At 39.3% G+C, this 15,028-nt stretch overlaps 1 protein-coding gene across 1 annotated transcript in view; it reads right to left on the bottom strand.

Moving 5' to 3' along the window:
• Window positions 1-4,750: 4,750 nt before the first annotated feature.
• The window catches only part of ZNF616 (zinc finger protein 616), a 28,608-nt gene continuing 18,330 nt past the window's right edge, over window positions 4,751-15,028 (bottom strand). Inside the window, exon 4 of the mRNA XM_007997855.3 lies at window positions 4,751-7,371. Within this exon, the coding sequence (XP_007996046.2) occupies window positions 5,165-7,371 (2,207 nt within the window). The 3' untranslated portion in view covers window positions 4,751-5,164. The remainder of the gene's footprint in view (window positions 7,372-15,028) is intronic.

The raw sequence follows: 15,028 nt of genomic DNA, 5'->3' as shown, positions 1-15,028 counted from the left end.
CTTTGGCGGAGGATGTTGACAATGGGGAAGTCTATGCATATGTGGGGGAAGGAGCTATATGGGAAATCTCTGTACCTTCCACTAAATTTTGCTGGAAACCAAAAATTGCTCTACAAAGTAAAGTATATCATAGAAAAAAAATTGAATTAGAAAATAGGTTAAAAACGAGAAGAAATTTCACCAGTGTAGATGCACAGATAAATAGGCAAAAGAAAAGATTTTCCATATTACCGTCCATCAAGTCTCAGATATTAACAATGTTCTATTTCTTTTTTTTTAATTGAAAACTGAACAGCAAATAAATTTTTATGGTTTGTTTTCTGCAACAAACAATATTAAAATGTATGACAAATAATATGTATTGCAACAGGTTATAAGGGTGGAAACAAATAGTCTTACAATTTGCTGGAAGCATAACAGAGCTTACTGACATTTTCAAGGAAAGACAACAAAGAAAGATGTCATCAAACAAGATGGTATCCTGACAGAGAGACACAGCGCTCCACAACTGCTTCATACTCTGCACACAATACATCCTCTCAGAAAGAGGAGAGGAGTGATGCCAAATGGGCTTGCACTGGAGCTGTGGACACTACCACTGCTATTATTCATACAACCAAGGCTCTACAATACCCCTCTGGAGACAAAAGTGCAACACAAAATCTGTGTAACACAGGAAAGCAAAAGTAGCAATAAAGGTCCAGAGAAATACACACAGTGCAAATACAGTACTGCAAACTCAGTAAAAGGAGTTTTTGACTAGAATATGAACTTTCAAGTTGAAGATATATTTCGCAGGAACATTCACCCAAAGCTTGAGAGCTAGAGCGAAGAAAGACTTGCAGTCAGTAACTGAGTAGATGAAATGCCTAATTTTTCACTAGGTGATAATTTCCCTTGGGAAGAAGTGCCTTATCTTTAATTATTCCACTTTTTAAATTGCCTCAAACTTGCTTGCTATTGAATTGTATAACACCAGACAATGGCAGGTTGTCAAATGATAACCCAAATGGATAATTTAAGCTGCTTTTATGAGAAGCATGGTGCTAAGCTGCCTTTCACAGTGTTTTTACAATAACCATAAAAAAACTGAGTTTATTTGATCATGTAAAAGAATATGACCTTCTCACATAAGGGCCATGTTAGAGGAATTCTTTTTAAAAGAGGTTTTCAAACTCATCCTTTGGGCATTTAAAAAATCATTATATAAATGTACACTTCTTCTATACATAAGAACAAACATTTTCCCTTCACAAAAAAACCTCATATTTAGGCCAAAATAAATTACAACTTGCTGAAATACCTTTTATGGCTCAGTGCTCATTCCAGCTATATGAAGCTATATTTTTTGCGCATCTTCAGAAATTAGAGATACTGAGAGAGAGCAGTTACTTTTTTTTTTGAGAAGGAGTTTCACTCTGTCACCCAGGCTAGAGTGCAGTGGTGCAATGTCAGCTCACTGCAACCTCTGCCTGCAGGGTTCAAATGATTCTCCTGCCTCAGCCTCCCAAGTAGCTGGGATTACAGGCGCCCACCACCACGCCCGGCTAATTTTTGTATTTTTAGTAAAGACACGGTCTTGCCATATTGGCCAGACTGGTCTCAAACTTGACCTCAGGTGATCCACCCACCTTGGCCTCCCAAAGTGTTGGGATTACAGGCGTGAGCCACTGCGTCTGGCCAGAGAGAGTGGTTACTTCTAAAATGACATGATGATATAACCCTGGCTCAGGGAACAGGTCAAGTTCTAAATCTCGGGAATAAAAAACAGATACTCATGATCCAATCCATATAATCTTGTATTATATATGTATTAACAGTCTATGCGGTGAAAAATGAAGAACATAAATTTCATAAAACTTTAAAAACACACAACATAGGCCAGGCGTGGTGGCTCATGCCTGTAATCCCAGCACTTTGGGAGGCCGAGACAAGCGGATCATCTGAGGCTGAGAGTTCGAGACCAGCCTGACGAACATGGAGAAACCCTGTCTCTACTAAAAATACAAAATTAGCTGGGTGTGGTGGTGCATGCCTGTAATCCCAGCTACTTGGAAGCTGAGGCAGGAGACTCACTTGAACCCAGGAGGCAGAGGTTGTGGTGAGCCAAGATCGTGCCATTGCACTCCAGTCTGGGCAATAAGAGCAAAACCCCATCTCAACAACAATAACAAAAAACCAAAACAAAAAAACACAACATAAAAATGTAAAGAAACAAAACATTTAATGTACAAGCTACTCCATTTGGCAATGTGTACCGAGATAAAAACTTACCTACAAACAGAATATAACACAAGCAAAATGTGATTTAAGAAGTGATCTCAGGTCCATAGCTCTTCAGTTCTTCCAAATTTGTAGATCAGAGTGGTTGGGTAACATATGCACCAAAAAGAATCCACATGGAAGCAATAAGTACCCCAAACATCAACACAAAACCAATGAAAAGCCAAACTCAAGCACCTGTTCTTCCTCAACAGCCTCTTTCACAGCTATCACCTGAGCATTGGATACAGCATTTTTATCATGAAGAAAGCCAATGTGGGAAATACACCACATGTGTGAAAGGCATGGTTCAACTGTTCTGGTCTACGATACACCACAGCTGTGTCATTATCCACCAGCCTGTAAAAAACAATACACCTGTTACATCAGACGCCACAGCATTCCTTCTCTCACCCCAGTCAATACATTCATATTCTGGCCAATGAAAATTATCTAGGAAGCCTGTCATTTTTTACTTCTTAAGCATCCATTTTACATTAAATGCTGTATCCCCACTTCCTCAAACACCCACGCGGACTTCAGGCACGTGCACAAGGAGACTGCTGCTCCACAGTCTGGCCGGCGTCCTCCAGCTCCACCTCAGCCTTGGGAGCCCACAATGTTCTATTTTTATTTGATCCTGTCTGCCTCCAGCAATCATTGAAAAGAAACAGCCTTTACCAAACACTCCAAAGTGTCTTTGTGGTGATGTCATTAGGAAACCATAACTGTCCCCAGGAATTGGCAGTGGGAACCAAGGTTTTCAGGAATATTCTTAGCTCACCAAGCTTGCACCATTATTATCAATATTGGTGAACTGACAAATTGCAGTTTTTTGCAAAGCTGCTATCTCAGAATCACAAACTTACATCTCACAACCAGCTGGCTCCCTCCCCCTAACATATTGGTACAGTCATCCCACATTATCTGCAGTTTCACTTTCCACGATTTCAATTACCCATGGCAACTGTGATCCAAACACATTAAATGGAATATTCCCAAAAAAGGTAACTCAGAAATTTTAAACTGTGCACTGCTCTCACTAATGTGATGAAATCTCACATTGTTCTGCCCACGACATAAATCATCCCTTTATACAGTGTAGCCACACAGAATAACCTACCCATCTCTCAGTCACTTAGTAGTCATCTCAGTTAGCATTGTTAGAGTATTGTGGTGTTTGTGTTCAGGTATCTCCTATTTTACTTGATAAAGGCCCCAAAGCACAAAAGTAGTGAGGCTTGCAACTTGGATATCTCAGAGAAGCTGTAAGCTAGACACAATAGCATGTACCTGTAGTCTCAGGTAGTCTGGAGGCTGAGGTGGGAGGACCACTTTTTGAGGCTGCAGTGTGCTAAGATCTTACCTGTGAATAATGGCTGTGCCACATTGATTACATTTCCAAGTTTTCTCTCAAATAGGAATAATTTGGTAAAGCCTGAAGACACACTACTGCTTACAGTTCCTTTCATGTTCAGCATACTTACAGGATTTTTCACCTCTATACATTCAATCAAACTGCAAAGGCATGGACATTAGTTTTGTCTCACTTTAAGTTCCTGGGTACATGTGCACAATTTGCAAGTTTGTTACACAGGAAAACATGTGCCATGGTGGTTTGCTGCACCTACCAACCCATCACCTAGGTATTAAGGCAAAAATGCATTAGCGATTTTTCCTGATGCTCCACTTCCCTGACCTTCCCACCCCCATCGGCAGGCCCCAGTGTGTTGCTCCCCTCCCTGGGTTGATGTGTTCTCATTGTTCAGCTTCCACTTACAAGTGAGAATATGTGGTGTTTGGTTTTCTGTTCCTCTGTTAGATTCCTGAGGATAATGGCTTCCAGCTCCAGCCATGTCCCTGCAATGGACATGATCTCATTCCTTTCTATGGTTGCACAGTATCCCATGTTGCACATGTATCACATTTTCTTTATTCAGTCTATCACAGATAGGCATTTGGGTTGATTCCAGGCCTTTGAACATTTCATTTTTTAAAACCATTTGTTACATTTGTAAGGTTGCTCTCTAGTATGAATACTCTATTTCCATTTTGATGTTGGGGTAAAAGCCTTAGCATGCACATTACGTTTCTGTGGTTCCTCTCAAAGATGTATATTCTGATGCCTAGTGAGTTCTGATGCCTGGGGAAAGCCTCTGACACATACATTTATATGATTTCCTTTCAGTATAAACTCTCTTATGACAAGTAGTGATTGAACTCTACTAAAGGTTTTGCCACCCTTATTTCATTTCATACATCCCTTTGAATTACCTAGATTCACAAGTTTTGACTTCTGAGTAGAATTCTTGCCACACGTATTATGCTTCTGTGATTTTTCTCCAGTAGGCATACATCCTGGAATATGTATACATATTCTTACACCCAGTGAGTAGTGAACACTAGCTTAAAACTTAGGCATATTTACTGCATGTGTGAATGTATTAGGTCATAACTGCATTGCTACAAAAAAATACCTGAGGCTGGCTAATGTAAAGAAGAGTTTAATTGGCTCACACTTCTGAAGGCTTAACAGCAAACATGATGCTGGCATCCGATCACCCTCTAGGGAAGGCTCAGGAAGGTTAAAATCATGGTGGAAGGCAAAGGGGGTATAGGTATTTCACATGGTGAGAATGAGAGCAAGCAACAGGGAAGTGCTATGCACTTTTAAACAGTCAGATCTCAAGAGAAGTCACTATTGCCAGGACAGCACCAAGGGGATGATGCTAAATCTTTCTCAATTTGAGAAATCCACTTCCATGATCCAATCACCTCCCAATGGGCCCCACCTCCAATACTGGAGATTACAATTCCACAGCGATTTCAAGAGAAGGGAAAAATATACAAGCTGTAACAGTAAGTATGAATTATTCAGTGATTCTAGAAACTAGGACAACGTCTAAGGCCTTGTCACATTGAGTTTAGTTGTAAGGTTCTCTGCAGTATGTCTTATTCGATGTTTAGTGAGGCCTGAGCGACAAATAAAAGATTTCCCACACTCATTACATTTATAAGGTTTTTTGCCAGAATGAATTCTTTGGTGTTTGTTGAGGGAAAACAACCGCCCAAAGGCCTTGCCACATTCAATACATTTGTATCTTTTCTCTCCAGTGTGGATTCTCTGGTGACTTACAAGATGTGAACTGTGCCTGAATACCTTGCCACATTCATCACATTTATATGGTTTCTTTCCTGCATGAATTATCTGATGTGCAGTGAGGTTTGAGCTCCGTTTAAAGGTTTTGCCACACTCATTACATTTGTAAGGTCTGTCTCCAGTATGAACAGTCTGATGAAGTCTAAGATGGACACGCTGACTAAAGGAATTCCCACACTGATTACATTTGTAAGGTTTCTCTCCCGTATGAATTCTCTGATGTCTATTCAGTGTGGAGCCCTGATTAAAGGCTTTGCCACATTCATTACATTTGTAAGGTTTCTCTCCAGTATGAACTCTTCGATGCCCTACAAGATGTGAATATTGACTGTAGACCTTGCCGCATTCATTGCATTTGTAAGGTTTCTCTCCACTATGAATTCTCCGATGCACTGTAAGACGTGAACATTGACTGAAGACCTTGCCACATTCTTTGCATTTGTAAGGCTTCTCTCCGGTATGAATTCTCCGATGCCTTGCAAAAGCTGAACGGTCACTGAAGACCTTGCCACATTCTTTGCATTTGTAAGGTTTCTCTCCAGTATGAATTCTCCGATGCACTGCAAGACGTGAGTGTTGACTGAAGACCTTGCCACATTCGTTGCATTTGTAAGGTTTCTCTCCAGTATGAATTCTCTGATGTGCTGCAAGTCGTGAATGTATGCTGAAAACTTTGCCACATTCATTGCATTTATAAGCTTTCTCTCCAGTATGAATTCTCCAATGCACTGCAAGACGTGAATGCTTACTGTAGACCTTGCCACATTTATTGCATTTGTAAGTTTTCTGTCCAGTATGAATTCTCTGATGCACTGCAAGACTTGAACGTTTACTGAAGACCTTGCCACATTCACTGCATTTGCAAGGTTTCTCTACAGTGTGAATTCGCCGATGCACTGCAAGACTTGAACGTTTACTGAAGACCTTGCCACATTCATTGCATTTGTATTGTTTCTCTCCACTGTGGATTCTCCGGTGACATACAAGATTTGATCTATGTCTGAATGCCTTACCACATACATCACATTTATATGGTTTCTTTCCTGCATGGATTACCTGATGTACAGTGAGATTTGAGCTCCGTTTAAAAGTTTTGCCACACTCATTACATTTGAAGGGCCTCTCTCCAGTATGAACTGTCTGATGAAGTCTAAGATGGACACGCTGACTAAAGGATTTCCCACACAGATTACATTTGTAAGGCTTTTCACCGGTATGAATTCTCTGATGAACAGCAAGGTGGGAACTTTTACTAAAGGACTTACCACATTCATTACACACGTAGGCTTTCTGTCTAGTGTGACTCCTTTGGTGTCTTACAAAATATGAATTTTTTCTGAAGATCTTGCCACATACATCACATTGATATGATTTCCCTCTTGTATGGACTACCTGATGTACAGTTAGTAGTGAGGCCCGATGAAACGCTTTGCCACACTCTTTGCATTTGTAAGGTTTCTCTGTAGTATGTATCCTCTGATGATTAATAAGGCTGGAAGATGCTTTAAAGGCTTTGCCACACTCATTACATACATAATGTTTTTCCCTAATGTGTGGAGAAACTAAGCAACCGTTATTACCTGTCTTCTCTGTTTGATTACATTCAAACATTCTCCCTTCAGTTTGAACTTTCTGCAGTTCAGTCAGACGTGACTGCAAGCTTGATGTAAGCTGGTTTTCAATATGATTGTTTTCTATATCCCCTTGACTATGTTGATCTCTTTTACCAGTAAGATTGTTTTCATGGGGCACTGGCACTTCTTTATAATTTGTTTCACCATCTTTCCATTGAAATTCAAGGTCATATAGATGTTTCTGTATTTCCCTCAAGTATAAATTTTCAATATCATAGCTTTGATGTCTTTCCAGTGCCACTGTTTGGAACCTTTCTCCTGTATTACTGTCCTCTGTTGGTGGTAATTCCTTGATCACACATTTAGGAGAGATACCTGCAAAATATAATGAACATGAATTTTTAAAAAATAACTACTATTGATAAATACTTTATGTTGGAAACATACTACACTAAGCATAATGTTTATACTAGACAGGTGTGAAAGTTCTCCACCATGATCTTTTATTTTTAGAAATACAAAATGAACAGAAGTCTATAGTAAAGAAAGGGTGATGATATGTAATTCAAATTATTTAGGAAAGCCTAGTTTCAAACATCCTATGACCAAAAGATTTATGTTGTGCAAGCATATATTGGCACTAAAACAAGTATTTTGCAACCAATGACACCAAATTATACACCAATTGGCAGAAAATGTGGCTCTCTCATAAGAGAATAAAAGTTATATATGTTCACTTCATATTTACTGTGTACAAACAAATGTCAAACTACAGCAAGATACAGTGTAACAGTAAATATTCACAAGTTATCAAAAAAATTAATAAATAAAACACTCTAACAACCCAGATAAAACCAGCAGGTAAGTAAAATGCAGTATACAATATACAATATATTTAGAATTCCATACCATAAATTTGTATATTGTATATACAAATTTGCATCATATGCAAATATACAAATTTATAGTATGGAATTCTAAACAATTCTCCCTTTATAATAAGCAAGAAAGTATATTCTAGAGACAGCATATGATAAGTAGAAAATATGTTGAGATCACTGACTTTTAAAGATAAAAGAAAGATTAATATGTCTTTGGCCATACCACCTGGAACACAGCTGATCTCAGAAGCTAAACAGTGTCAGACCTGGTTACTACTTGGATGGGAGAAAGGTAAACATACAACATAATATAGAATAAAAAGTGGGGAAGGAAGTCAGAAATACTGACTATGCCTTCATGCCTACAACTATGTAACAATCAACAGAGCAACTCCCTATCTATTGTTTTTTTCTTGAGATGGAGTCTCACTGTCACCCAGGCTGGAGTGAAGTGGCGTAATCTTGCCTCACTGCAACCTCCACTTCTAAGACTCGAGCAATCCTCCCACCTCAGCCTCTCAAATGGCTGAGACCAAAGATGTTCACCACCATGCCCACTTGATTTTTTTGTAGTTTTGGTAGAGACAGAGTTTTACTATGTTGCTCAGGCTGATCTCGAACTCCTGAGGGCAAGCAATCTGCCTGACACAGCCTCCCAAAGTGCCAGGATTACATACAGGCATGAGTCACCACACCTGGTCCTATTAATTGCCTCTAATTACCTAATTAACTAGCCACAAAATATATATCATACAGAGATTCTACTTGAAAAGCATATGAACTAAGATAAAAGACAACAAACATTGTTTGGAAGAAACTACAAAATGAAAACTTACAGATACAATGAAGGCTGCTTTGATATAAAGACTTATGTCTGCCAAAATTCCTATGTTGAGGACCTAATCCTCAATGTGATAGTACTTGGAGGTGTGGTCTTTGGGAGGCAGTTAGGTCCTCTGCCACGTAAGGACACAGAAAGAGAAAGTCATGGTAAACCGGAAAAAGGGCCCATGCCAAGACCCAAAATGGTGGTTCTGACATGTTAGACTTCTCATCACCCAGATCTGTGAAAAGTGAATTTCTGTTGTTTCAACCACCCAATCTACAATATCTACTATAGGTAGCCATGCTGACTAAGGTGAAGCCAATATGCTATCTCATTATAAACATGGAACAATATTGATATGCTTTATTTAACAAAGAAATCTGTGAGTCTTTACTAAAAAACACAATTTCTAGACTAGCTAACAGTACTAACTTGTTTAAAAAGTCTTGAGGTAAATTATCACTATTTAACACACAAGCAAAGTATGCCCACGGGATTTATATATTTACATCCAATTTACAAAGAAAGTAAGATATGCACCTACCTTTGCAGGATCAAACACTGTTTTTTTTTTTTTCAAAAACTGCCCAAGCAGGTTCTGCAGATAACAGGTCACCCCAAATACTAACAGTGTAGAAAGAAATACTTCAAGATCCATGCTGTGTTGCCAAAAGCATTATTCAGCCATCCCCATGAATAACAGTATCTGAGTCATCATTCCCTGCATATAATGATTTAGGCAGTGTTCTCAGAAAGTGATCAGGCCAAGGCAGGTAGATCACAAGGTCAAGAGTTCAAGATCAGCCCAGCCAGGATGGTGAAACCCCATCTCTACTAAAAATACAAAAATTAGCTGGGTGTGGTGGCAGGTGCCTGTAATCCCAGCTACTTAGGAGGCTGAGGCAGGAAATTGCTTGAACCCAAGAGGCGGAGGTTACAGTGAGCCAAGATCGCACCACTGCACTCCAGTCTGAGAGACAGAGCAAGACTCCATCTCAAAAAAACAAAAGAAGTGATCAAGTGAATGAGTAGGGTCATCCCTTACAGAGTGAGAGTAGTGTGGGAGGTGAAGGAGTTATGCAATAATGGGAGTGTAAAACTAATATGCTAGTAAGTAGCCAGGCAGTCCGTCTGGAACAAGGTACTATTTTAGGAAAGGTCAGGGAAGAGAAAAGGCAAGAGGAAAGGGCAAGGAGTAATGTGCATGGGGCAGCAGGGTTTGTGCTTGCAGAGCTGTGGGTATATAATTTCACAAGCAACAGTTAAAATCCTGACTTTGGATGAAAAAAGAAACTAATTTAGAAGTAGCATTATACTGACCAATACTTAAATATAGAATTATACTATGGGCACAGGACAAGGGAAGACAGTTAAAAAGGAGGCAGTGTGAGGATATGGGAAGAAAGCAGACTTACGTCTTTATAATATATGCTATGAAATTTAGCAAATTGAATACCCCATGAGTTATATTTCCAGGCATATGCTCAACAACCCTACATATAAGGAGATATGGGAAAAAATGTTCCTACAATATAATCCTGAAGAAAAAATTTGATAACAGCCATGAAGAGGAGATGGATGAATTCATTTTGCACACACACAAAAAGACAACACAAAACCTTACTGATAGTATAACAACGTTAAGGAGGCTTGGGGTGCAGAAGAAGAAACCCTAGCAAAATAGGCAAATATTAGTTTGAAAAAACTAAGAAAGCAGGAAACTGTTGTCAAGGTTTAAATACGTGTTAATGGAGACACTGTATATATGGAAGTAATCTGGGATATCAAAAACATAACAAGGGAGCAGACCTGTAAAGGAGTCATTTTTGTATGTGACTGAAGTCAAACAGTTATCAGTTTAAAACAGGATGTTACAAATCTAAAGTGTTTTCTGTAATTGCAATGGTAGCCACAAAGAATGTACAGAAGACAGACATGCACAATGGAAATAAAAGTATGTCAAGACAAAAGAATCAACTAAATAAACACAAAGGCAGTAACAGATAAGAAGAACAAAAAAATCCAAGAGATATAGGAAACATTTAGCAAAATGGCAACAGTAAGTCCTTCTCTATCAGTAATTACATTAAGTGTAAGTGGCTTAAACTCCACAATCAGAAGATACAGACTGGCTGAATGAATTTTAAAAACAGGCTCCAACTACATGCTATCCACAAAAGACTCATTTTTATTTGAAGGACACACACAGGCTGAAATGAAAGGATGAAAAAAGATAACACTTATAAATGGTAACAGAAAGACATCAGAGGTGGCTAAACTGATATCAGTCAAAATAGACTTTATGTCAAAACTGGTATAAGAGACAAAGAAGGGCATTATGTAATAATTAAAGGATTAATTCACTAGGAAGATATACTAATTACACTTATATGTGCACCTAATATTAGAGATCCTTAATATATGAAGAGAAACATAACTAAAGGGAGAAAAGTTCCACAGTAATAATAAAAGACTTCAACGGACCACTTTTATAAATAGGACAATCAGAGAGAAAAAAAGTAAGTAACTAGGCAACCTAAACTATACGTCAAATTGGACCTAACCTACATATGCACAACACATCACCCAAAAACAGCACAAAAGAATTTTTTCAGAACTCCACACGGAACATTCTTCAAAAGAAATATTTAAAAATAAAACTTTTTAACACTTCTTTTTTTTTTTTTTGCGGCTGAGTCTCGCTCTGTTACCCAAGCTGGAAGGCAGTGGCGTGATCTTGGTTCACTGCAACCTCTGCCTCCCAGGTTCAAGCAATTCTCCTGACTCAGCCTCCCTAATAGCTGGGACTACAGGCACATGTCACCACGCCCACCTAATTTTTGTATTTTTAGTAGAGACGCGGTTTCGCCATGTTGACCAGGCTGGTCTCAAACTCCTTGTGGGGAAAAGAAAGAGAGATCAGACTGTTACCGTGTCTATGTAGAGAGAAGTAGACATAAGAGACTCCATTTTGTTCTGTACTAAGAGAAATTCTTCTGCCTTGAGATGCTGTTAATCTGTTACGCTAGCCCCAACCCTGTGCTTGCAGTGACACCTGCTGTGTTGACTCAAGGTTTAATGGATTTAGGATCCATTAAATAGGATGTGCAGGATGTGCTTTGTTAAAAAACTGCTTGAAGGCAGTATGCTTGTTAAAAGTCATCGCCATTCTCTAATCTCAAGTACCCAGGGACACAATACACTGCAGAAGGCTGCAGGGACCTCTGCCCAGGAAAGCCAGGTATTGTCCAAGGTTTCTCCCCATGTGATAGACTGAGATATGGCCTAGTGAGAAGGGAAAGACCTGACCGTCACCCAGCCCGACACCCATAAAGGGTCTGTGCTGAGCAGGATTAGTACAAGAGGAAGGCCTCTTTGCAGTTGAGATAAGAGGAAAGCATCTGTCTTCTGCTCATCCCTGGGAATAGAATGTCTCCTACCTGGGAATAGAATGTCTTGGGTGTTCCGATTGTATGTTCTACTTACTGAGATAGGAGAAAACCGCCTTACGGCTGGAGGTGAGACATGCTGGCAGCAATACTGCTCTTTATTGCACCGATATGTCTGTGTGCATCACATTAAGGCACAGCACCTTTCCTTAAACTTATTTATGACACAGAGACCTTTGTTCACATGTTTTCCTGCTAACCCTCTCCCCACTATTACCCTATTGTCCAGCCACATCCTCCTTTCTGAGACGGTAGAGATAATGATCAATAAATACTGAAGGAACTCAGAGACCAGTGCCGGCCGGGGTCCTCTGTATGCTGAGCGCCAGTCCCCTGGGCCCACTGTTCTTTCTCTATACTTTGTCTGTCTTATTTCTTTTCTCAGTCTCTCGTCCCACCTGACGAGAAACACCCACAGGTTGTGGAGGGGCTTCACTCCTGACCTCGTTTAACACATTTTAAAGACTGAAATCACAAAGTGTAACTCATCCCATCATAATAAAATAAAACTAGAGATCAACAGCAGAAAAAATATTAGAATATCAACAAATACGTGGGAACAACATATTCTTAAACAGTCAATATGTCAAATTGGAAATCTCAAGGGAAATGATAAAATACCTCAAAACAAAGGAAAATGAAAATAGAACATAACAAAACTTATGTATGCAGAGAAAACAGTGCTAAGATAGAAAATTGTTAGATATACATGATTCCATTAAAACAGAAGATCGCCAATGGAACAGAATAGTGAACCCAGAAATACAGCAACAGATCTCCAATGGAATGGAATAGGAAACCCAGAAATACAGCTGCATACCTACAACCAACTGATCTTTGATGAAGTCAACAAAAACAATTGAGATAAGACATTCTATTCAATACAGGGTGCTGGAAAAACTGGCTAGTCATATATCGAAGAGTGAAATTGGACCCCTATTTCTCATCATACACAAACATTAATTCAAGATGAATATAGACTTATATGTAAGACCCCAGGCTACAACAATCCTAGAAGAAAACTTAGGAAAAACACTTCTAGATAAAATACAATTAAAAAAAAAAAATTATTCCTCATTCCCTAAGCATGATGGGAAAAAATATATAGGTTTTATAAACATCAGTTAAGAACTCCTTGAAGTGCAAGAAATGGGCTACATGTATAATAAAGTAAGATTTGAAAATAATAATTCAGTATAACATGATGGACATGAAAGTAGACTGGAGAATAATTATTTTAATATAGCTTTTGTTCCAAAAAAAAAAAAGTGTGATTTAAAGAAAATCCAGTGAGTTACATTTAGGAAACTGAAACTTACTACAGAAAAGCAATGTGTCTTATATAACAAAGTATGACCAGGCTGGACGCAGTGGCTTATGTCTGTAATCCCAGCACTTTGGGAGGCTGAGATGGGCGGATCACCAGAGGTCGGGAGTTCAAGATCAGCCTGACCAATATAGAGAAACCCCGCCTCTACTAAAAATACACAATTAACCAGGCGTGGTGGCGCATGTCTGTAATTCCAGCTACTCAGGAGGCTGAGGCAGCAGAATCACTTGAATCTGGGAGACGGAGGTTGTGGCGAGCCGAGATCATGCCATTATACTCCAGCCTGGGCAACAAGAGTGAAAATCCATCTCAAAAAAAAAACCAAAAAACAAAAAACAAAGTACAATCAATCTCTTTCATGGTATTTATACAATTAAGATAGTAACTATATTAAAAAAATATATTCAAGGTATTAAAAAATTTCCAATGAAAAGAACTGTAATCAATTTCATTAACAAATTTTTTTTTTTTTTTGAGATGCAGTCTTACTCTGTCACCCAGGCTGAAGTGCAGCAGAGCAATCTCAGCTCACTGCAAGCTCCGCCTCCCAGGTTCACGCCATTCTCCTGTCTCAGCCTCCTAAGTAGCTGGGACTACAGGCGCCCGCCACCACACCCTGCTAACTTTTTGTATTTTTAGTACAGACGGGGTTTCACAGTGTTAGCCAGGATGGTCTCAATCTCCTGACCTCGTGATCCGCCCACCTCAGCCTCCCAAAGTGCTGGGATTACAGGTGTGAGCCACCGCGCCCGGTCTCATTAACAAATTTAATAGTAGGAATTAAGTCAGGGGAAACGGGAGTAAAAGGAATAACTGAAACTGTCTTATTACAACACTACAGAGTTTGTGTAAGTTTTAGAGAAACTGCTGCTGAACTATATACCATCTGTAAAAGAAAGAAATCTTGTAAAATATATAAAATGATATACATTCCCCAATATAACACTACCTCAAAAAGAAACATAAAACAAAGGAAAACTGAGTATCCTCAAAAATATGGAACTGATTATTAAATAAATAAAAACAAAGTTAACTTATAATACATGAAAATGCACCAGATGAAAGTAGCAGTCACTTAAAACAAATTATGTGGACTTAAAAAATATAAGCTTTGGCCGTGCATGGTGGCTCACACCTGTAATCCCAGCACTTTGGGAGGCTGAGGCGGGGGGATCACAGGGTCAGGGATAGGCCACAGGGATAGGCCAAGCCTACTGGCTCAAGCCTGTAATATCAGCACTCTGGGATGCCAAGACCAGAGAATTCTTTGAGCCTATGAGTTCAAGAGCAGCCTGAGTGACATAGTAAAACCCTGTCTCTACCTGGGCATGGTGGTGCGTACCCATACTTCCAACTACTTGGGAGGCTGAGGTGGGAGGATTGCTTGAGCCCAGGATACAGAGGTTGCAGTGAGCTGTGATCACACCAGTGCACTCCGGCCTGGGCAACAGAGCAAGAACTTGTTTTAAACAAACAAAAAAGCACATGGACAGAAAACGGAATTGGATATTTTAACTCTGCCGTAAAGTTCTCTGCAAACTTCAGC

The sequence above is a fragment of the Chlorocebus sabaeus genome, chromosome 6, assembly GCF_047675955.1.
Source record: "Chlorocebus sabaeus isolate Y175 chromosome 6, mChlSab1.0.hap1, whole genome shotgun sequence".
Lineage (NCBI taxonomy): Eukaryota > Metazoa > Chordata > Mammalia > Primates > Cercopithecidae > Chlorocebus > Chlorocebus sabaeus.
Note: the sequence above shows the minus strand (reverse complement) of the source record. Positions and strands in the feature narration are given on the sequence as shown.